The 24,908-nt window shown below is 43.3% G+C and overlaps 1 protein-coding gene across 3 annotated transcripts in view; it reads left to right on the top strand.

Moving 5' to 3' along the window:
- The first annotated feature begins 141 nt into the window (after window positions 1-141).
- UBE2O (ubiquitin conjugating enzyme E2 O) overlaps window positions 142-24,908 on the top strand; it is a 115,404-nt gene continuing 90,637 nt past the window's right edge. Inside the window, exon 1 of one of the 3 annotated variants that reach the window (XM_084838177.1) lies at window positions 142-690. In XM_084838177.1, the coding sequence (XP_084694303.1) occupies window positions 292-690 (399 nt within the window). In that variant the 5' untranslated portion in view covers window positions 142-291. The remainder of the gene's footprint in view (window positions 691-24,908) is intronic. The other 2 variants (XM_084838175.1, XM_084838176.1) reach the window with 2 other exon arrangements.

Below are 24,908 nucleotides of genomic sequence, written 5' to 3'. Positions count from 1 at the left end.
CGGGCCTAGCCGGGCCCTGACCCTGGCCCCGCCCCCTGGCGTACTCCGCGCTGGCCCCGCCCCCTGGCGTACTCCGCGCTGGCCCCGCCCTCCCCCTTGCTGGGCGGCGGCGGCGGCCACTATTTGGCGAGAGGCGGGGCTTCGCCGTTCCAGACCCGCCCCTTGCCGGACGGTGACTGCGCTGTGTGGGCCGGGCGGCCGCCGCCGCTGCTGCTACAAGCGCTGCTGTTTCCCTTCCTCCTCCTCCCCCTCCCCCTCCCCCCTCAGCCAGTCACCACCGAGGCGCGCGCCATGGCGGAGCCGCCCGCTCCCCCCACCTCAGCAGCCCCGCCGCCGCCGGCAGCCGCAGCAGCAGCCCCCGCCGCCGCCGGCGGCTCTCAGCGGCTGCTCTTCACCCACGACCTGGTGTCAGGCCGGTACAGGGGCTCGGTGCGCTTCGGCCTGGTGCGCGTCATGCATGGCGAGGACTCCGACTCGGAGGAGGACGAGGGTGGACGAGGCCCCGGCGGGGGCGGCGGGGGAGGAGTAGGAAGCGGCGGCCCCGCCGGAGGCGGAGCGGGCAGCTCGGGCGGCTCCGAGTCCGGAGGCCCGTGCGGAGGCGAGGAGAGCCGCGGAAGCCCCCTCCGCCGCGGCTACGTGCGAGTCCAGTGGTACCCGGAGGGCATCAAGCAGCACGTCAAGGAGACCAAGGTAACGAAGCCGCCGCCGCCGCCGCCCTGGGCCTCGTTTGCATCTCATCTGCATACGCGGCGCGGTCGGTGGGTGGGGTGACCGCAAAGGGCTGAGGAAAGAGATGGGTGGGGAGTACCGGCGGCGGCAGCTGGGGAGGGGGCTGCTTGGGTTATGGTGAGAGACAGGAAGGGCCTCGCTGTGGTGCGAGGTGGAAGCAGGACCAGGCCTTGGGGAGGTTAGGGGGTGGGGTAGCAGCACGTGGGGACCTAAAGTTGGCCAGGGAGGGAGCAGGAAGGGGGCGGGAGGCATGTTCTCCTGCCGAGAGGTCAAGAGAAGGCTCCCTTGTAGAGGCCTCCGTGCACCAGTTAGCGTGGCCGGTCTGCACAGCCTTTTCCGTGAGAAACGAACTCTTTACCTATTAGCCAGGTTTTCTCTTTTCTCTCCTCTCCCTCGCCATCCATTATGTTCTCTGCACCAAAAAAGAAAAGAGCGATCTACATTCTCGTGTCTTTCCCTACCTCTGTGTATATAGCTCTTAATATTTTGCTCGGAGAAATTATCTCTGTTCAGCATGCTTTGGGCCTCACCTGTGATTCTCTGTTGTTGTGTGGGAAATTCAGGTAATTTATTGGAAATCTTCATTCTTGAGTCTGAATGTGGTCTCTCTAACTCAGCTGCAGTGACATCTGCTGATTGATTTTTTGTTGTTCTGCAGAGCTGCATAACGCCAGTGATTTTTGACTGCATGGTTTGAAATGTGTGGGGTTGGTTCTTTAGGGTATAAAAAGGTACTAGAAATCATTATATGATATAATGTGGTCTTCATTAGCAGAAATCTGGCTAATGTACAGTCTTGTGAAGCCACTTACTAAAATATATTGAGGATGTTACTGTTGTCCTGCATGAACTGCTGTTAGACCTTAAATATTTTGTATTAATAAGGGGTGATGTTGCTTTCAGTTAGCAAGCTATAGAAGGCAGTGTGTTTTGGCATAAGTGAAGTGAATACAGCAAATGCTTTGAAATGGTAGGTGCTGATGGATAGAAACTGTTGATTGGGGGGGGGACACCCAAGCCCTTATTTGAATAAGTTGCGGGGGGGGGCTGTTTTGTTTTGCTACAACATATGTAATCAACACAGTCTTAAGTAATTAGACATAAATAGCCAAAAGGCACCTATGTATGTCCATGAGATGCAGACCAAAGTACATTAGTCACTTTACATTTCCCCCACAAACAAATTGTTAGTGCATGTGTAAACTAGTTAACTTACATCTTATTTGAAATGCTGGGAAGGACCTTGTTAACACTAGTAAGACTAGAGTGAATGGATACTAACTCCACTTCTCAGATTTCATAAAGTACGATAGCTCACTACAAACATGCAGGACATAAGAGGTGAGGGGAGGGATGGACACTAATGTAATACATGAGGACTGATGACTGAATGCATAGATCTGGAATACAGGAACAAAGGGATTGTATTCGGTGGAGTACTATATACACTCTTACTAGCGCATTCTTTGATCTGGAAGTCATACATGCTTCTCCATGAAGAAAATGGTGTGAAATTTTAAATTGGCATGTTTGTGTGATTCTATTGGCCTTTTCACTATAGGTGAGTTCATTAAGTTTGTAGAAAGAAGATAAGCAAATGACACTGGCAAAAAAAAATCCAACCGTTTCAAAGCTAGTTCCTAAAAGTTGACCTCTCAAATATGTCACAGGGATCCATTGCTATATGGGTGGATACAAAGGATATTTAGAAATCCTGGGTATGAATGCTCAGTGCTTTCAGTTAACACCTTTCTAGGAATATGCTAGCAAGTTGGTTTAATGTTCTTGGTTCTTCTCCAGGATCCTGCATTCTCCCCAGTTGTCTTTCTTGCTTCCATAGGGAGGCTAAACTTGGAAATAATGTGATTTGAAAAAATCTCCTTCCCTCCAGACATGATAAGAATTCTGCTTTACAATATAATGTTTACATTTCAGCACACTCTGGCGCCATATACAATGCATAAGCGTCATGTAATTAGAGTGTTCGAGCTGGAGGACTGGGTAGACAGGAGTGCTGATTGACACTGTTTTGCAGTTCATTGAGTGATCTTAGGGCAGTCACCATCCCACCCTAACCAACCTCACAAGGTAGTTGTGAGGATGAAGTAGGGATGGCAAGATACCATAAATGTCACCCTGAGCTCCTTGGAGGAGGCATGAGATATAACATGCCATAAAGAAATAAGCAGTGCGATCCACCTCTTAGTTCTGTCTTCATAGACAGGATATAGGTTGGTGTTCTCAAATGAGTGAACTTTAAAGGTTATGCTAGGGTTCACAGAGGCTTGCAAATTTTTGCTGATCATTTTCTCAGATTCAAACTCAGCATGAATTTCTATTTTCTTCCAAATGAGGTAGAGTGGATTAAAACTCACCTGTTCTGATCATCCTATGCTGTCTTGATTTTCCTGTCTTTGTCACTGGAAATGTGTCACAGGAAATGCTTCCTAAGTTGCGTATGTACCTTCAGCCAGGTTTGTACTGCTGCTTGCAGGCCAAGTAACCATATAAACAGTCATTACCCATTACATCTTTTTCTCCTCTTCCTCCCCCTCTGGGAATTGGGTGGTGCAGTGTAAGAAACCATGACTGAAATAATGAGCATGTTACTTATGTTCTGTGTCATTGCTTTGTTGTAAATACTGAGGAGTTTCATAAAATCATTTATCCCTTATCAATCCAAGAGTAACACCTCAAATACTATAAAGAGCCCAACCTGGTCCTTCATTTTGACTTGCCACAATTCTGTTAGGTTGGTTATGTTGGCAAAATAAAATTTCTGGGCTGCTGTTTGTGGGGAGGGGTTGTATATAAAACTTGCAAATCTTTAGCAAATTTTATAGCAGAGCAGTTAAAGCAGAGGAGAAAATTACACAAATTTCTTGGCAAGACAGATTTTTTTTTAAGGTTGTGAACACGTTCAGGATACACTCAGGTTGATTTTTAGGAGCCTGGGGCAGAGGACACTGAGAATGGATGAGAGAGGGTGATGGTGGCACTAGCAAGATTGTGAGGAGTAGCAGGGGGTTTTGCCACTCTTCCGGGGGACTCTCTAGCTGTTCCTCACAACCCATAATGAAGTCAACCTGCCAGGTTCAGACATGACAGCCAGCCACCCTGAACAATCCCAACAGAAACCAATGGATTTTCAGGGTGGCTTGTTCGTGAAAAACAAGCCACCCTGCAGAAACCGCACCTGGTTCGGATGTCATGTGTGATAACCCATGGTATAATGTGTGATAACCCATGGTGGGTTATGTCCTGTGAACCAGATAATCATGTCATTAATCAAGTTACTGCCTTAGTTTATACTGTATCCTTGAGTGTTGAAAGGTAGTTTTTCTAATCCATTTTAAAGGGTAGAAACTAGACATGTTTGTGTCTAGTTTTGAATGAAACTGCATAATATTGTGACCACCCTCACCGCCCAGTCTAACATGTATTCCAGCTAAGAAATGTATATGATCATCAAATACAGAATATACTGGGAAATAGTGAACTGGGGAAGCTTCACAGTTGGAGAGGCAGGTGTCACGTTTACTTTCTAGCAATATAATGATATACGATGTAGCGCTATTGCATATACAGGCAGAGAGAGACCTATAAAAATTTGTGGATGTGTTCTCTGTTCCCAGAAACTTGTCTGCATCCATTCATATATGTATAAATGATCATGAATGCATCTTTTGTATCCATACTCCTTTCCACGAATAACTCTCAGCCCTTTCTGTCCCTTGAGCCCTGTGTTTTGACGGTTTAACTCTGAAAATTGGAATGTTCCTGAGCATTCCATGACACCACTGTAGCTCAGTGAATCGAGTGTGTGTGTGTGTGTGTGTGTGTGTGTGAAATACTGCACCAACAAAATATCTGGTTTTGGTTTCCCCTTAGAGTTGTCTGACTCTTTTGGCTAAAATAGCATCCTGAACTCTCAGAGGTTTTTCAAAGTGATCAGCATTTCAACAAAAGTTAACATGAACCATAAGCGCGCGTGCTGTCTCTCGCTCTCTGTGAGTGTGTGTGTGATATATAAAATTTCATGTGTGTATCTGGAGATCAGAAATACAGTTGCAGCTCTATTAAATTTTGTTGGGAGCTATGAATATATGCATTTTGAAAAATTTTGAGTTCTTATACTATATGTAAGTTTTAATGCTCCAAATTATTATTCTGTTGTATCTGCCTAAGAAATCGCATTTAACAGACCTCTTGCTTCTGACGTTTCATTCACTCTATTGGGAGATTACCTAGGAATCACCTGCATTCATAGTGGCTTGAGACTGAAGTAAAATAAAAGGCTTACTGGAATTGCTTTATCTATACAGTTGAATGGATAACCTGCTCCATCCACTTGTGTATCCATTGCAAGGTTACTTGCTCTTTACTTTTTTCAGTTTGCTTAGCAAGTTAAAGCTTTTGATTAATTTCATTTCAGTAGATAGACTCAGGGATTCTGCTATTGAGTTTTCTCTTTTAATAGGTCTCTGAATAACAACTTCTGTAATCCTGTCTGTAATTCTGTAATCCTGTGGCAGTGGGGATGTTATGATTTGAGGAACCCCACCACCACTACCAAGATTCATGAGCTAGCATATCTGTGCAAGCGACCAGCATTCCAAATTTAGTAGTTAGCAGGGATTTTTATGTGCATTTATTACCTGAAAAAATTAGCATCTTTCTGGTTTTTACTCTTGCTAATACTAAGCTTGAAAAGCGTGTAAAAGACATTGGGACTTCATCTACAGATTTAAGAGTGGCATTTAACTACATTTAAGGGCCAGTTCAAATGTCCACTCTTAGCTTGCTGCTTATCCATCTCAGTCTAGATTGTACTGGATAGTGTGTGTGTTCCCAACCTCAACCCCACCCCAGATATCACAATTTCAAGTTGACTGGTGACATGAAAGATTGCAATTCAGTCTTCTGATGAACAGTTAATATCAAAGAGCTGGAAGGCACCTCAAAGGTAACCTAGCCCCCTCCCAGTACAGGATATCCACTCCTACAGCACTCCTGATAGGTGGCCATCCATTTTTGCTTTAAAAGGGTGAACAAAGAAGAATCCACCATCTTCTGAGGCAGTTTGTTCCACTGTCAAAGCTTGTACAGCCAGAAAGTTTCCCCTAACGTTGAATCGGAATCCTTCTTGTAATTTTAAACCCTTTGGAACAACTGAAAACAAATTTGCTCCAAGATCCTTATGACAGTCCTTCAACGATCAGAAGATCGTGATCACATCACCTTTTAATTGTTTCTTCTCCAGGCTAAACATACCCAGCTCCTTCAACCTTTCCTCAAAGGTCTTGGTCCCCAGGGCCCTCATCATCTTTGTTACCCACCTCTGGATGCATTCTAGTTTGTCAATATTCTCCTTAAACTGTGGTGCAGTCTGACCAAAGCAGAATAAAGTAGTACTGTTGCTTCTCATAATCTGGGTGTCAGCATGGAAACTGAGCCGATAGAACCCCAGAGCAGTTCTGATTCTGAGGAGGATCAGCAATCCATGGGAGAGGAGCCAGCTCATCCCTCACAGGCACAGCAGCTGGCAGAGATTCCTCCTGCTGGCATTCCTGAGATAGATAGTGATCCTAGCAGTGAAAAAGTGTGGGAGAGGGGCTTGCTAGACGCTCGACGCAGACACAGGGAGTGACGAGCGATGGAGGGCGTAGAAAGGAGGCGTTGCGCCCATTTGGCGCACAACCAACAGCCGCCTCGTGTGGACCCAAAGGAAAGAGGGAGGATCTCTCCCTAGCCCATACGTTCAGGGTCTTCAAGTGATTCTCCTTCAAATGGGGATCAGCTGCCTACCCGGAGCATAGGCTACTCTGCTGTTCATTGCTTAGTCGCTGGTGATTAGCATCTGAAAGAGTTATTAAGTTGTAAGAGGATCAAAGCCTTGAAAAGAATCCTTTCGTCTGTATCTTGAGTTGGCTATTGGAGTGTACTGAAAGAGGCCGCTAGGGCGCTCCTGACAGCTTGATCCCTGTTTGAAGGAGAATCACTTGAAGACCCTGAACTTATGGGCTAGGGAGAGATCCTTCCTCTTACACTTGGGTCCATGGGAGGCGGCCGTTGCTTGCATGCCAAACGGGTGCTACGCCTCCTTTCCGCACCCTCCGTCGCTCTCTGCATCGAGTGTCTAGCAAGCCCCCCTCCCGCACTTTCTCATTGCTAGGATCACTATCTATCTCAGGAATGCCGGTAGGAGGAATCTCTGCCAGCTGCTGTGCCTGTGAGGGATGAGCTGGCTCCTCTCCCACGGATTGCTGATCCTCCTCAGAATCAGAACTGCTCTGGGGTTCTATCAGCTCAGTTTCCACCCTGACACTGGGCACTAGACTTCTGGTGGTGTCATCCATCCTGTATTTGTGCAGTTAAATTTTCATACCTAATTGCAGGACTTTGCAGTTACCTCTGTTGATGTTCATTTTGTTAGTTTTGGTTCTATTCTCTCTTCTGTTAAGACCATTTTGAATCCTGTTTTTGTCTATGGTACTAGCTACCATATCCAATTTGGTGTCAGATTTGATGAGCATCTCTTCTACTCTTTCATCCAAGTCATAAAGACGTTAAACAACACTGGGCCAGGAACAGAACTCTGTGGCACCCAATTGTCACTTCTTTCCAGGTTGATGAGTAGCCATGGATACGCACTCTTTAGGTACAGTCCATCACTCAGCTACAAATCCACCCAGTAGCATCGTTTAGCCTGAATTTTACCTGCTTGCCAACAAGAATAGCATGGGGGACTTTGTCAAAAGCCTTGCTGAAATTAAGATACTTCTACAGCATTCCTCTGATCTACCGAGCTAGTAACTGTCAGAAAAAGAGAAGCCTGACAGATCTTGTTCTTGAGAAAGTCATGCTAGCTCTTTTAATCACAGCATTTTTTTCTTAAATGCACGGGGACGTACTGCCTAGTGATCTGTTCTAAAACCTTTCCAGTTATTGACATCAAGCTGACTGGTTAGATGTTGCCTGGATACTTCCCCACCCACCCCTGCCGCGCCGCTTTTGTTGATGGGGACAGACAAATGTTTGCCTGCCTCAATTTGCACAGCACTTCACCTGTTCTCCAAAAAAAAATTTTTTTTTAATTAGACAGAAGCTCTGAGATTATATCCGTAAATTCCTTTAATACCAGATGATGCAATTTGCCTGAATTTTGCTAGGTGCTCCTGTGTCATCCCTTTATCTATTTTGAGCTGGAATGTCCTCCCTTAAACATTTAATCTATTTTTGCTAGGAAAGCACAGTTTCCCATGTGGGAGAAGACTATACCAAAGTAGAAGCTGAGCAGGTCAGCCTTCTCTCTGTCACCTGTTATCATTTCTCCATCTTCTCCACACAGTAACCTACCACTTCCTTGTTCTTCCTCCTGCTCCAAGCACAGGCAAAAATAACCCCTCTTCAGTTTTTTTAACATATCACATAAGCCTTTTCTGGGCTTTAATACTCCTGTCATTCTCCCTACAAGCTTTGGCTATTCATTGGTACTCATCCTAGCTAGTTTGCCCTTCCCATTTCCGATATACGTCCCTTTTAAATGTGAACTCATCAGAAAGCTTATGCAGCTACCCTTGTTTCTTTAGATGCCTCCCATTTTTCTTGTTTAGTGCAATGAAGATGTGCAGGGAGGGTAATTGTCCCAAAGACAGCCCATACTTTATAGATAAGAGACAGCATCTGGAATTGAGTCTGGAAACTAGTAGTCAGAGAAGATCCTTTACTACTTATATGATCTTGATAGTTGAATTATGAACCAACTTATGTATGTGAGAACTAGTGTATTGGTTAGAGTGTTTGACTGTGGATGTGGATATCAGAGTTCAAATCCCAATTCAGCCATGAAACTTACTGAGTGACTTTGGGCCAGTCATGTACTTAACCTAACCTTCCCAAAGGTTGGTTGTTAGGATGAAGTTGGGAAATCCATATATACCACTCTGAACTTATTGGAAGAAGGTTGAGGTATAAATGTGGATGTTAATGTTTCTGAACTGTTTTCAAGTTCAGAATTTCCCATCTGGAACTTATCAAGGCATGTATAACACTGAGCTAGTCTTCCAGGAGATAGCACAGTTGACATAGCCACAGCTGATAAAAACACTTTGAGCTATAGCAGAGATGCAAGTGGGGTATCCAGGAATAATGCATAGTGCGAGGTTGTATCCATGTTACAAAGTGGTCTATTCGGGGAAGTGTGACTCTCCTAGTATACATAATACCCTACTGTCTGGTCCAAGTCCCTCCATCATCAACATATTCTTCCTCATCCAGCCTCTAGGGCAGGGGTGCAGTTCCTCTGGCCCTGTGGCTAAATCCGGCCCTCTTGAGATCCTAATCTAGCCCTTCAAGGTTCACCGGATGGCTACACCCACTTCCCATGTCCCCACCTTGTTTCCCCCAAACTGATGTTTTCCTGGCATTTGTGCGGCAACCTGGAACTCTCCAGACATTTTTGACTACAACTGCCATAATCTCTGACCACTGGTCATGCTGACTGTGGCTGATGGGTGTTGTAGTACAGTACATTGGGAGGGCACCAGGTTGCTTACCCCTGATAGTCATTCAGGCAATCCCACCGTCATACCTGGTTTGATGAAAAGTAGAGCTGGATCTCATTAGAATGCTGATGACCCCTCCCACCCCATAGTTCCAGGTGATTCTACTTAGTGGTTCCTGCAATATCCTGTTCCGAATGAAGTAGAATCGGCTTCTACCTGAGACATGGAAAATGCAGGCAATGAATTCATTACCTAAATGGTCCCATAGGTGTTTGCAGTTTCCACAACAGTAGCTATTGTGGTATCTGCAAATAAAGACCATTATAGCTTTATAATGAATATTTGTTATAATTTTTATATTTCATGTGGCATAGGAAGGATGGTTTGACTAGTTTTTGGGGTTTTTAATAGCACTGAATTTTTTTAATTGAAATTGTCTTAAAATATACAAAAGGCAATGAAAATATCTACCACAGACATCTTATTTGAGGGATTTCTTTCACCTTCAGATGTAGTATGGCCAAAATGTGAACTTTGATCTCTAAATGTCTTTAGGATAATGTGCCTTTGCCTCTGTTCTGTCTACAGGAGATTGTAATAAAAACTGCGTGAACTAATCTGCCGCAATATTGTAGGATTGACAAGATGATCATCAGAACTGGGATTTGTGTCCCCCAGTTCTTCACTGAAGTTAGATGAGTACTCCTCAAAGGGTATAGTTGGAAATTATTTTAAAAATGATAAGCTGACCAAAAAAAAAAAAACATGAACCCATGCTTGAACTATCCGGGGAAGTTATATGCAACTGTTGTTCGTTAAGTCGTGTCCGACTCTTCGTGACCCCATGGACCATAGCACGCCAGGCCTTCCTGTCCTGCGCTCTCTCCCGGAGCGTGCTCAAGTTAAATTCATTGCATCCGTGATGCTATCTAGCCATCTCATCCTCTGCCGTCCCCTTCTCCTTTTGCCTTCAGTCTTTCCCAGCGTCAGCATCTTTTCCAGTGAGTTTTCTCTTTGCATTAGGTGGACAAAATATTTGAGCTTCAGTATCTGTCCTTCCAATGAGCACTCAGGGTTGAGTTCCTTTAGGATTGACTGATTGGACCTCCTTGCAATCCAGGGGACTCGTAAGAGTCTTCTGCAGCACCACAGTTTGAAAGCATCAGTTCTTCGGCACTCAGCCTTCCTTATCATCCAGCTCTCGCAGCCTTACGTTGCTACTGGGAAAACCATAGCTTTGATTATACGAACCTTTGTCGGCAAGGTGATGACTCTGCTTCTTACTATGCTGTCTAGGTTTGCCATAGCTTTCCTCCCAAGGAGCAAGCGTCTTTTCATTTCATGGCTACAGTCACTGTCTGCGGTGATCTTGGAGCCCAAGAAAGTAAAATCTGTCACTGCTTCCATTTCTTCCCCTTCCATATGTCAGGAAGTGATGGGGCCAGATATGATCTTAGTTTTTTTAATGTTGAGTTTCAAACCAGCTTTTGCACTCTCCTCTTTCACCCTCAACAAGAGGCTCTTGAGATCCTCTTAGCTTTCTGCCATTAGGGTGGTATCATCTGCGTATCTGAGGTTGTTGATAATTCTCCCAGCAATCTTAATTCCGACCTGTGATTCATCCAACCTGGCGTTTCTCATGATGTACTCTGCATATAAGTTAAATAAGCAGGGCGACAATATGCAGCCTTGTCATACTCCTTTCCCAATTTGGAGCCAATCGGTTGTTCCATGTCTGGTTCTTACTGTTGCTTCTTGACCCTCATACAGGTTTCTCAGGAGACAAGTAAGGTGGTCTGGTACTCCCATCTCTTTAAGAATTTGCCAGAGTTTGTTGTGATCCACACAATCAAAGGCTTTAGCGTAGTCAATGAAGCAGAAATAGATGTTTTTCTGGAATTCTCTTGCTTTCTCCATGATCCAGCGAATGTTGGCGATTTGATCTCTAGTTCCTCTGCCTCTTCGGAACCCAGCTTGTACTTCTGGTAGTTCTCAGTTCACATACTGCTGAAGCCTAGCTTGTAGGATTTTGAGCATCACCTTGCTGGCATGTGAAATGAGCGCAATTGTGCGGTAGTTTGAACACTCTTTGGCATTGCCCTTCTTTGGAATGGGAATGTAAACTGACCTTTTCCAGTCTTGTGGCCACTGCTGAGTGTTCCAAATTTGTTGGCATATTGAGTGCAGCACTTTAACTAACAGCATCATCTTTTAGGATTTTAAATAGCTCGGCTGGAATACTGTCATCTCCGCTAGCTTTGTTGTTAGTAATGCTTCCTAAGGCCCACTTGACTTCACTCTCGAGGATGTCCGGCTCAAGTTCAGTGACCGCACTATCATGGCTATCAGGGACATTCAGATCTTTCCTGTATAGTTCTTCTGTGTATTCTTTCCACCTCTTCTTAATCTCATCTGCTTCTGTTAGGTCCCTGCCTTCTTTGTCCTTTATCATGCCCGTCTTTGCACAAAACGTTCCCTTGATATCTCCGATTTTCTTGAAAAGATCTCTAGTCTTTCTCATTCCACTCTTTTCTTCAATTTCTTTGCATCGTTCATTTAGGAAGGCCTTCTTGTCTCTCCTTGCTATTCTCTGGAACTCTGCATTCAGTTGGGTATATCTTCCCCTTTCTCCCTTGCTTTTCACTTCCCTTTTTTCCTCAGCTACTTGAAAAGCCTCATCAGACAGCCACTTGGCTTTCTTGCATTTCTTTTTCTTTGGGATGGATTTCGTTGCTGCCTCCTGAACAATGTTACGGACCTCCGTCCATAGTTCCTCAGGCACTCTGTCTATCAGGTCTAATCCCTGAAATCTATTCCTCATCTCCACTGTATATTCATAAGGGATATGATTTAGGTCATACCTGAATGGTTTAGTGGTTTTCCCTACGTTCTTCAATTTCAGCCGAAATTTTGCAATAAGAAGCTCATGGTCTGAGCCACAGTCAGCTCCAGGTCTTGTTTTTACTGACTGTATAGAGCTTCTCCATCTTTGGCTGCAAAGGACATAAGCAATCTGATTTCGATATTGACCATCTGGTGATGTCCATGTGTAGAGTCGCCTCTTGTGCTGTTGGAAAAGAGTGTTTGCTCTGATCAGCGTGTTCTCTTGGCAAAACTCTATTAGCCTTTGTCCTGCTTCATTTTGTACACCAAGGCCATGCTTGCCTGTTATCCCGGTGATTTCTTGACTTCCTACTTTAGCATTCCAATCCCCTATGATGAAGAGGACATCTTTTTTTTTGGTGTTAGCTCTAGCAGGTGTTGTAGGTCTTCCTAGAACCGATCAACCTCAGCTTCTTCGGCCTCAGTGGTTGGGGCATAGACTTGAATTACTGTGATGTTGAATGGTTTGCCTTGGATTCATACTGAGATCATTCTGTCCTTTTTGAGATTGTACCCCAGTACTGCTTTTCCCACCCTTTTGTTGGGTATGAGTGCTACTCCATTTCTTCTAAGGGATTCTTGCCCACAGTAGTAGATATGATGGTCACCTGAATTAAATTCACCCATGCTTGTCCATTTTAGTTCACTGATTCCCAAGATGTCGATGTTCAATCTTGCCATCTCATGTTTGACTACCTCCAGCTTACCTTGATTCATTGTCCTTACATTACAGGTTTCTAAACAATATTGTTCTTTACAGCATCAGACTTTCTTTTCACCCCCAGACACATCCACAGCTGAGTGTCCTTTTGGCTTTGGCCCAGCCGCTTCACTCTTTCTGGCACTACTTGGAAATACCCTCTGCTCTTCCCCAGTAGTATATTGGACACCTTCCGACCTGAGGGGCACATCTTCCGGCGTCATCTCTTTTAGCCTTGTGATATGTTCCATGGGGTTTTCTTGGCAAGAATACCGGAGTGGGTTGCCATTTCCTTCTCCAGTGGACCACATTTTGTCAGACCTCTCCACCATGACCTGTCCATCTTGGGTGGCCCTGCACGGCATAGCTTATGGCTTCACTGAGTTATGCAATCCCCTTCACCACAACAAGGCAGTGATCCATGAAGGGGTTGTATGCAATAGTTTGCAGTTATTCGAACACTTGTGATGTAAATGAGTTTCTCCACAGTGAGAAAATAGTTTGCTACAGCTCCAAACTGAGTCTTGATTTTCAGTGTAACATATCCAGGCTTAGACCTATATACACAAAATATTTTTAAGGAGATTGGGAGACTTAATTTTCATCATTTGAAATACACATTTAGCCTTAGCAGCGAACTACTTTTGTCGGTGGTTTTAGAGTAAGTGTTTAATTTATATTCTTGTGGGCCTCTTTTAAAAAATCCCAAACCAGAAATATATTGACTATAATTGAAGGAAAGGCATCACCTGGATGTATGTCTTTGTAGACTGGTATACAAAACATCACTTCATATCTGTGAATGCAAGAAGTGGAAGTACATGATACCTCCAAAAAGAAAAGCCTCTTCCCTCTTGACTATTTAATTACTTGAGGGATTCTGCAGGCTCTGAAGGCTGACAGCATCCAGGTTGGAAAAAGCGGCCACAGTCTTTGACCTCTTCTAATCTGTCTTGCATCTCTCATTGAGCTTTCTTTTTCCTCCAGTTGTTATTACAGTTTGTTTTGGTGGTGTTATGCATCAAAATTTAAACACAGATGTGTAGCAAGTAACTTAAGTACTTCATCAGTTTGGAAGGCAGACATTATTGTGGCTAAAGCTTTGCCTGTTTTTCCATTTAAATGCTTGGCATTAAAATTATTGGCATGGGAAGATTTATTTTGTGTTATCCATCTCTAGCATCATGTCTTCATCTCCATGTACAGTTCTTAGCCAGGGCATTTATTTTGTACCACAGTTACGTGTTTTTTTTATTTTCGCTTGCATTCAGAATAAATCATGCAGCTGATGAAGTGATCATTAAGTGATAAATATTTACATTAACAGTTTTTAAAATCCAATGTAAATGTTAACAATTCTGTTTTTAAAACCATATTTAATTTTTAAAAAAATCTTTTATCCGCCTTGAAGAGAAGTCTGTATGACAAAGAGATGGAAGGCAGGCGGGCATGTATCTTCCTTGAAGTGTTTAAAACCAAAATGCATGTGTGTGGGCATTCAAAAGTATAGCATTATACAATGTTTTAGTATTAAGAATAAAACTGAACTAAAATATCATTACTGTCCACTGTAGTCTCTGTAACTAAAAGATGTAGTAATAGACCAGAGCAATCCTAGAACTTAGCAATCCTATAATTCTTCCAGCAGTCATCTGAGAAGGGTTAGGATGGGGCAGAAGTGTCCCTCCACTTCTAGGAGGGACACTTCTGTAAATCTGCTGCTGCTGGTCCCACTGGCTGTAGGCCCTGAAATGGAGTCGAGCATGGCAGCTTTGGATCTCCAAAGCCCCTCTGTCCCCCGGTGAGGCCCCAGGATTGAGCCCCTTACCTGTGCCAGCCTCGGGCATAGGTATTCTCTTCCACTCCATCCCATTGAGGGGTAGAAAGAGAACCACTGGGAGAAAAAACAGATGGAAACCACCCTCATCTCCTGCCATGTGGTTGCTCCACAGTAGATCTCTCCTTCTGCCCCACTTAGGATTGTTCTGTAAAGATGTTGATGTTTTATATTTGTGCCTATGTGATTTTTCCCGTGTGGGTGAAAGGGGAGGAGGTAGTAACCAGTTAACCACATGAGTTTCAGTTGATTAAGACTTCTTTTAATTGGGTTACAGCCCTATTAATATCCAATGTGAGGTAAGAGGTAATAATTCTTAATATGTTTTGCAGGTGATCATGACATATTTGTGCTTAATATTCAGCAGTTATAAATGGTGTTACTTTCTAATATAGTTTTTGTGTTCGAAACTATCCTTAACTACCATCTTCCTTACTATAAAATGGGTAAAAGTATCAGGAGTCTTCCAAGAATGTGTGTTTAAAAACTAAACAGAGGGTGGTTGGAACAGGGTTCTGGGGAGGTCAGTTCATGCCTTTTTTTTTTTTTAGTGTCTGTTAGGGGACACCTGCAAACTGAAGTTTTTCTTTCTTTGTAATTCTTTGTTTTAGATTTCAGTTTTGAGTTTATCAGAAACCGTGGCATTGGCAATGACTGTTTTATGCTGTGAAACAGTATCACTTGAGCAGTTTTCAAAACAGTAGAGGCAAATAATTCTAGCTGATGTCAAATCTAGGAAAAATATAAAATTCTTGCATTAAGACAGGTACATGAGATCACTAAATAATTGCTCAGTGAAATGAGACTTGAGGACTCCCAACTGTTTCCCAAACCAGTGCTAAAGGCTTGGAGTACAAAAAAGATGAAGAATAAAACAATTTCAGTCACCATCACTGGAATAAGGACATTGTACTCTTTCATATACATAGCTATTCTAGGAGCAAGAATTAGTCCTTTTGCAACATATGCCCTTGGTAAGGCATCCTTGTTTATTTGCAGAAGACAGTAACGTTGCGTGGTCTATGCTTCTTAGGAACATTTCCACACAGCTGAGGCATTGCTTTTCTGTAGCTAGCTGGAAATCCAGTTAAAACTGAGATTCCACACAGCACTTAATATAGCATGATATTATTCAGCATTGCTCGTCCCAATGGCCAGCATCCTTCTACTGTGTTCACCCATAAGTAAGTTCCACTCAAAGATCCTTTCCAGTCTTTGGAAATTACATTTCCTGCGATGCTTCCAGATAAGGCTTTTATTGTGCAATTGCCCTGCCTTGTTCACAAAATTTTACAGGGGTTCAGACAACATCATCTTCCATCTGTAACCTTCCTGTGTTTTCTTACTGACTCTTCTGCCTTTTTTTTCCTTCTGCAGAAAATCCATTAGGAAAGAAAATATTTGCACAGTGCCTTCTGAATGGTAGTGCTGCCCCTCCATCTGAAAGCACCCCTGTTTGTAGATCCTGCCCATCTTATTTCTTCCTTTTGGTAATAGCCTCTTAATTGCTCCTTGAATAAATAGTCTCTTTAAAACTACCCAACTGTCAGTTTTTGATCCTGTAGTGGTTGGAGGAGGACTGTTTAATTACTGGTTTTCTTCAATTATTTTTACATTTTCTATAGTAAATAGTGCTATTTTACTATAAGAAAAGAGGACATGAGAGGAAATCTATAATTAAAATTTCTCCCTACTTGAGGGAGACTACATTAGGGCAATTGAGTTTCAGTTCATCACTAATCCGCCAACTATGGATTAGTGAGAAACAGTAAGAAAGAAATAAAACAGGAAAAAGCAAAACAGCAAATCTGCAAAGAGGTTACTTTACGTTACCTTGTCTGTTCTGTCTGGGCAGGTTGGTGCTGCAATTGCATTTTATTGCAGGGGGAAAAATCATGGCAAATGGGCCTGAGAAAATAAGGGAGGGTAACACAAACCCTGGATTTGGCAATATTATCTGGATTCTCCATAAAAAATGAGTGAATTCTAGGGTATTCTAAGACTGCTATCAAAGCAATCTAAGAAGTTGTCCTGGCCCTTGTCATGGCCCATGAGCCATTGAATTACTTGTAGGCCAGTACTAAGTTTGCCATAGTTTGGGATGCATTCTCAAGAGAGGAGCTAACATTTAGAAAAGAGGGCACATTAGAAGACAGTTGCTTTTAATTTCACTTACGCGTAGCTAATTGCTGCCAATTATTTGGAGCCCACAGAAACATTGAGCTGTATCTGAACACTTGCCACAGCAGTTAAGTAACTAGTAGCAGAAAAACATTTGGAAAACACTGCTTTAAGTTTGCTATACAGATTATAACTTGCATCCAGAAAAACAAAGTATGAACATAGTCAGCATATCCATTAAAATAAATGTGCGTTACAAATATTGTTGCTTAAGCTTGATGCTGGTGTTTTGTCCCTTCCCCTTGATGAACTTTCTAGTGCTAGTATGCTGGTACACCTAGAGCAAAAACCTTTTGAGGGGATTATAATGAATGCAGCCATAATGCATTGCCTTTATATTTGTACAGTGGCTATCTGTATTATAGAATATCTGTGGAACCATCTAGGTAAACTAACTAATTTGTCACATGAACCTCTTTATTTCCAGGCTGTAAGGCGATTTGATGTAATTTTGTGGGGTCCTATTTGATTGGTTAGCTATTTCTTTTACTTCATAAAAGCTGTTCTTAAAAAAACAGTAATTGTGGTGGTATTGCATTAAGAGAAGAACTGTGATGGGGCTTATCTATTCTGCATTTTTAAATAATAAATGTATTTGGGTTGGATCTGGTGTTTCCTCCTACCCGGAGGAGTACTCCCTGAGCAGCATTCCGCTCAGGACTCTCCAGAAGAAAGAGCAGGGAAGATGATCTTTGCTGATTCCCCCTCCCTCTGCCACTGCCAGCATCGTACAATGTGGGGTGGAAATTTTCCCCAAACTGAAAATTTTTCAGTGCTTTATTTTTCCATTTCATAATATGAATAAAAATGAACATATGTCAGTTGCAAAAACAATATTAGACAAGCTTGGTAGTTTTAAAGTCGTAATGTTTTTCAGGTGTTTATCCTTAGAAGGTATGTGAGAGAATTTGTAGATGTTACTGAAAAACATGTATGTCTCAGTGTGAAATGGAACTAATAGTGATAGTGAAAATGAAGGTGCACCAGCAATCTCTGTGGAAGAGAGTTGAATTCTGTTGAAAGATATGAGTGGTTGTTAGCATACCTTGCGCATGTCTTTGGGTGCTAAAATTAGTGTGGCAACAGTTTTCAGCATCTTTTTTCGTCTTGAATTTAAACAGTGTAAGGGAATATGAACTTGAGCACGCTCCGGGAGAGAGCGCAGGACAGGAAGGCCTGGCGTGCTATGGTCCATGGGGTCACGAAGAGTCGGACACGACTGAACGACTGAACAACAACAAAGGGAAATACATGCTGGCTTTAAATGTTTTATAACTATTCCACTACAAAATTCTACATAATATAACATTTAAAGCACTTTAAGTGTGCTTTAATTTCCTCCCCGCAAATATTACAGGTCAAATATGGTGTATTGGGACAAAGAATATTGGGGTAGTTTCTAAAGCTTTGATTACTAAATATAAGTAAAATAAACATTCTAAATTATATTTCTTCAAGGCAAGGGTTAACAACTTGTGGCCCTCCAGATGTTTTGGCCTATGGCGCCCATCAGCTCTATGATGGGGGTTATATGCCAAAACCTCTGGAGGACCTCAAGTTGCTCACCCCTGCTGTAGGGCATGAGAACATTTGCCAATGCATACTGAATATTTTCCTATGCAAATTAAACTTATTTGCATTGAAAATTTTTACAATTCAATTTTTTCAGGAAAACCCACATCGCTACATCTCCCACTTTGTCCCAGAAGGTCCCACTGCATGTCCCACATTATTCCAGAAGGAAGGACATAATTGGCAAAGATTGCCTCCTTCCCTGTTCTATCACCAGAAATACTCCACTAGATTAAAGTGGTAGCCTCCCATGGAAAGAAGGAGCCCCTCCGTCCGCAGGAGGAGGACTCTGGATCAAAGTGTTTGAATTGGATTCTCAGCTACTATGTTGGGTAGTTGGTAGATCTGTAGTCTTTTAATAGGAAACATATCTCAAATCATTGTTGTTGTTGTTCAGTCGTTCAGTCGTGTCCGACTCTCCGTGACCCCATGGACCATAGCACGCCAGGCCTTCCTGTCCTGCGCTCTCTCCCGGAGCGTGCTCAAGTTCATATTCATTGCATCCGTGATGCTATCTAGCCATCTCATCCTCTGCTGTCCCCTTCTCCTTTTGCCTTCAGTTTTTCCCAGCATCAGGGTCTTTTCCAGAGAGTTTTCTCTTCGCATTAGGTGGCCAAAATATTGGAGCTTCAGCTTCATTATCTGTCCTTCCAATGAGCACTCAGGGTTGATTTCCTTTAGGATGGACTGATTTGACCTCCTTGCAGTCCAGGGGACTCGTAGGAGTCTTCTCCAGCACCACAGTTCGAAAGCATCAATTCTTCGGCGCTCAGCCTTCCTTATAGTCCAGCTCTCACATCCATACATTACTACTGGGAAAACCATAGCTTTGATTAGACGGACCTTTGTCGGCAAGGTGATGTCTCTGCTTCTTACTATGCTGTCTAGGTTGGCCATAGCTTTCCTCCCAAGGAGCAAGCGTCTTTTCATTTCATGGCTACAGTCACCGTCTGCGGTGATCTTGGAGCCCAAGAAAGTAAAATCTGTCACTGCTTCCATTTCTTCCCCTTCTATATGCCAGGAAGAGATGGGGCCAGATGCCATGATCTTAGTTTTTTTAATGTTGAGTTTCAAACCAGCTTTTGCACTCTCCTCTTTCACCCTCAACAAGAGGCTCTTGAGATCCTCTTCGCTTTCTGCCATTAGGGTGGTATTGTCTGCATATCGGAGGTTGTTGATAATTCTGCCAGCAATCTTAGTTCCGACCTGTGATTCATCCAACCCGGCATTTCTCATGATGTACTCTGCATATAAGTAAAATAAGCAGGGTGACAATATGCAGCCTTGTCGTACTCCTTTCCCAATTTTGAACCAATCGGTTGTTCCATGTCTGGTTCTTACTGTTGCTTCTTGACCCTCATACAGGTTTCTCAGGAGACAGGTAAGGTGATCTGGTACTCCCATCACTTTAAGAATTTGCCACAGTTTGTTGTGATCCACACAATCAAAGGCTTTAGCGTAGTCAATGAAGCAGAAATAGACGTTTTTCTGGAATTCTCTTGCTTTCTCCATGATGCAGCGAATGTTGGCGATTTGATCTCTAGTTCCTCTGCCTCTTCGAAACCCAGCTTGTACTTCCGGTAGTTCTCGGTTCGCATACTGCTGAAGCCTATCTTGTAGGATTTTGAGCATCACCTTGCTGGCATGTGAAATGAGCGCAATTGTGCGGTAGTTTGAACACTCTTTGGCGTTGCCCTTCTTTGGAATTGGAATGTAAACTGACCTTTTCCAGTCTTGTGGCCACTGTTGAGTGTTCCAAATTTGTTGACATATTGAATGCAGCACTTTAACAGCATCATCTTTTAGGATTTTAAATAGCTCGGCTGGAATACTGTCATGTCTGCTAGCTTTGTTGTTACTAATGCTTCCTAAGGCCCACTTGACTTCACTCTCTAGGATGTCCGGCTCAAGTTCAGTGACCGCACTATCATGGCTATCAGGGACATTCAGATCTTTCCTGTATAGTTCTTCTGTGTATTCTTTCCACCTCTTCTTAATCTCATCTGCTTCTGTTAGGTCCCTGCCTTCTTTGTCCTTTATCATGCCCGTCTTTGCACAAAACGTTCCCTTGAGATCTCCAATTTTCTTGAAGAGATCTCTGGTCTTTCCCATTCTGTTGTTTTCCTCGATTTCTTTGCATTGTTCATTTAAGAAGGCCTTCTTGTCTCTCCTTGCTATTCTCTGGAACTCTGCATTCAGTTGGGTATATCTTCCCCTTTCTCCCTTGCTTTTCGCTTCCCTTCTTTCCTCAGCTACTTGTAAAGCCTCATCAGACAGCCACTTGGCTTTCTTGCATTTCTTTTTCTTTGGGATGGATTTCGTTGCTGCCTCCTGAACAATGTTACGGACCTCCGTCCATAGTTCCTCAGGCACTCTGTCTATCAGGTCTAATCCCTGAAATCTATTCCTCACCTCCACTGTATATTCATCAGGGATATGATTTAGGTCATACCTGAACGGTTTAGTGGTTTTCCCGACGTTCTTCAATTTAAGCCGAAATTTTGCAACAAGAAGCTCATGATCTGAGCCACAGTCAGCTCCAGGTCTTGTTTTTACTGACTGTATGGAGCTTCTCCATCTTTGGCTGCAAAGGACATAATCAATCTGATTTCGATATTGACCATCTGGTGACGTCCATGTGTAGAGTCGCCTCTTGTGCTGTTGGAAAAGAGTGTTTGCTATGATCAGCATATTCTCTTGGCAAAACTCTATTAGCTTTTGTCCTGCTTCATTTTGTACACCTAGGCCATGCCTGCCTGTTATCCCGGTGATTTCTTGACTTCCTACTTTAGCATTCCAATCTCCTATGATGAAGAGGACATCTTTTTTTGGTGTTAGTTCTAGAAGGTGTCGTAGGTCTTCATAGAACTGATCAACCTCAGCTTCTTCGGCCTCAGTGGTTGGGGCATAGACTTGAATTACTGTGATGTTGAATGGTTTGCCTTGGATTCGTACTGAGATCATTCTATCATTTTTAAGATTGTACCCCAGTACTGCTTTTCCCACCCTTTTGTTGACTATGAGTGCTACTCCATTTCTTCTAAGGGATTCTTGCCCACAATAGTAGATATGATGGTCACCTGAATTAAATTCGCCCATGCCTGTCCATTTTAGTTCGCTGATTCCCAAGATGTCGATGTTCAATCTTGCCATCTCATGTTTGACTACCTCCAGCTTACCTTGATTCATTGATCTGACATTCCAGGTTCCTAAACAATATTGTTCTTTACAGCATCGGATTTTCTTTTCACCACCAGACACATCCACAGCTGAGTGTCCTTTCGGGTTTGGCCCAGCCGCTTCACTCTTTCTGGCGCTACTTGGAAATACCCTCTGCTCTTCCCCAGTAGCATATTGGACACCTTCCGACCTGAGGGGCTCATCTTCCGGCGTCATATCTTTTAGCCTTGTGATACGTTCCATGGGGTTTTCTTGGCAAGAATACTGGAGTGGGTTGCCATTTCCTTCTCCAGTGGACCACATTTTGTCAGAACTCTCTGCCATGACCTGTCCGTCTTGGGTGGCCCTGCACGGCATAGCTTATGGCTTCACTGAGTTACGCAAGCCCCTTCGCCACAACAAGGCAGTGATCCATGAAAGGGATCTCAAATCATATCTATGGCTAAAATTGTGAGGGCTTGTGTACTAACAGCTCCACTTCCAGCAAATGCATCTAAGCTTTATAGAGCACTGTAGCTTTCAGTGTAGAGTCACAAATGCAAAATAACAGTGCATGCCTCTTGAAAATCATTCAGGGCAATTTTGCCTGAAAGTTCAACTCCATGAGGTGTTAACCATCTGACTCATACTACTGAAAGAAGGATCCTTTGTAAGTTTTAGAAGGCAGTTGAGTGACCAGCCCTTTTAAAACAGGGTCACTCTTCTAGAAATCTCCTAGATTTTTTTAATTTTTTATACCACCCAACAGCCAAAGTTTTCTATTAAAATGCATCTCTCATTATCCCTTTCCATTGGACATGGTGGCTGGGCTGATGAGAGTTGAAGTCCCAACAACATCTGAAGGGCCACAGGTTCCCAACTCCTGCTTTAAAACATTCAGTGAGTAAAATGTATTCAAATCCTCCTTGCTTTTGCTGGTGCTTCCTTTTTCAGCTCTCATTATCACTCTCACTTGACACATTGAGGAGTGGGCATGTGTGTACCCATTTGTGTATGCTTTGTGATATGCATGAGCCACAAATTATCCAGCACAGACTTAAGCACGTTTAAGACTATTGAACTGAGCATTTTTATCAATGATATACTCATTATCTGAGCAAATAGGCTCCCCCCTCCAGCTGTGAACTTGAGGCAGAAGCTTTGTAGGGCTTTGTGTTTGCCAATCGTGTAGTAGTACGTTTTGAAGTGCAGACACTCATCATGACATTCTCCAGAGCCACACCCCCAAGGAGAAACCAAAAATGCAGGCACCTGTGTTTATACGTCTCTTCCCCCCCCCCCCGCCATTATATATGTGTTTTGTAGGTCATCTGTAAAGCTAATAGGTCTTAATTACCAATTCAAGACCAGGTCACTCCAAAATACTTTGCATTACAACAGGGATAGCTCACAACAGTATACCGTTTCTGGGAAAACCAGTTTTCCCACCAGGTACTGTGAGTATTGCATCTAAGCTCAGGGGCAACAAAGACATCTGAGGAAGGTCCCTGGAAGTCAAAATGTCCTGGAACTTCAACTCTATGAGCCTTGGCTCCACTACAGAAATGGTGCTTGCACTTGGCAAGTGCAGAGCCAAAACAAATCCCAAGCTTCAACCAAGTGTTGGATCTAGAAAGGGGGTAGAGCCTTGGACCCACCTAACTCACCAGAGCCTGACTCCCCTCTCACCATGCTGAGAATGGCAAGCAAGATTATAGAACCTGAGAAGGTGATGTCAGGTGAATGGCTGATGGATGAATGGCGGGAGGGGTGTATGAATTGTGCTTGTTGTATTAAACTGTGCATTATTTTTATGGTGTGAGTAATAGTGTAATAAGGATTAATCACACAACTACTTCGTTTTCAACAATGATCTCTAAGTCATCTTGGATGGTCATACATTAATATGCCATTTTGCTGCAGGTAAATAAGTATGAGTGGAAAGCATAATCTGCTGAAAATCAGTGTCACTGATACTTCCCTCCCTCCCCACATGCAGTCTTTGCTCTGGAGTTTATGTCCCCATTGTTCTAGCTTGTGTTTCCTTGTGGAAGGGCTCTGTCAGTCCCACTGATTACAAATGAGGACACACAGATAAGGTTTCTAAACTTCCTCTCTTCCCATCTTCTGGCCCTTCCTTGCTGTTGTTGCCTATCTACCTGTATACTTCCTGGCTCTGCCTCTCAGGTCTTCTGGTCCCTAGTCATGACTTCTACCTCTGCAGCCTGCTAGAATCTGGCTAGGTGAGATATAGAAACTATATAGAAACTATTTGCTGTTCATGAGGAAAGCCTTTCTTAGGTAAGAGGGTGTGAGGCAGTTTACTCTGACAGTGCCTTTCTCCCCTTTGTTAATCTGATACCTTTAGGAGGTGGGTGAGGGAGGCCTTACTACAAACAGCATTCTATAGATTTTCTGCTTCACAGCAATTGATATGGGCTAGTCAGTTGCTGTTACACTAAGGAAATTTTAAATTGTGTTTAGTTATGTACATTTGTGCAAAACAGTGCTTACTCACTGGCTGGGTTCAGACAATTGCACAGAGGGGAGAAATGTATGTGGTTTCTCGCTCTGCGCATTGTGCGTGCACAACCACCATTTTTATTTCCTGTGATGCAGTGAGGGCGGGCATGTTGTCCAAACCCAGTGCGGGTGCCTTCATACCCACTTTAAAACCCACGATGTGCAGTAGAGATTGTAAGGTGGGTATGACACCCCTCTCCCTGCTGTGGTGCGTTCAGATGACACGCCAGCCTGTGCTGCAGTGCAGGAATAATGCAAATGGCGGTCACATGCAGGGGGAGCAGCCAGTGTGGCTTCTTCCCCTGCTGTGATCATCCAGACATGGCCACTGTTAAACTCATGAAAACCATTAAGATTTCCTAGGAATTCTTAGATGTCCATCCCATTTGTAATGTTAGTTTAATTCCATCATGCTTAAGTTTGCTGCCCTATTTTAAAAGTTATCAAGTAACTTTGCCCATTGTAGTATTATAATGTGTAGCATTATGTTGTGGCACTGGATTGTTTTCCGCTGGCCATAGCATTGGTTTGTTATGAAAACATAGATTGTTTTCCACTGTACCATGTTTTGATCATGTGTTAGAGCGAGAGATCATTTCCCTATACCCTGATCTTTGTCTTTTCAGTGTCTTATCCTGTTTGCAGTCTCTTTCACAGCAGCTGTGGAAGAATTTCTAACTTTGTCATCTGTTAAACACAAAAATCTTCGAGTTTAATGAAACATGTGTAACCCCTGTTGTTAAATCTTTGGTAGCTGTGCTCTCACTCAGCTCCTGTTCATCTTGGCAACGCTGATACAGAGTGCTGATGGGCTGTG

The sequence above is a fragment of the Heloderma suspectum genome, chromosome 2, assembly GCF_057233095.1.
Source record: "Heloderma suspectum isolate Gila_16-S chromosome 2, 16-S_ref, whole genome shotgun sequence".
NCBI classification, from domain to species: domain Eukaryota; kingdom Metazoa; phylum Chordata; class Lepidosauria; order Squamata; family Helodermatidae; genus Heloderma; species Heloderma suspectum.
This window is presented reverse-complemented; position numbering and strand designations above follow the sequence as displayed.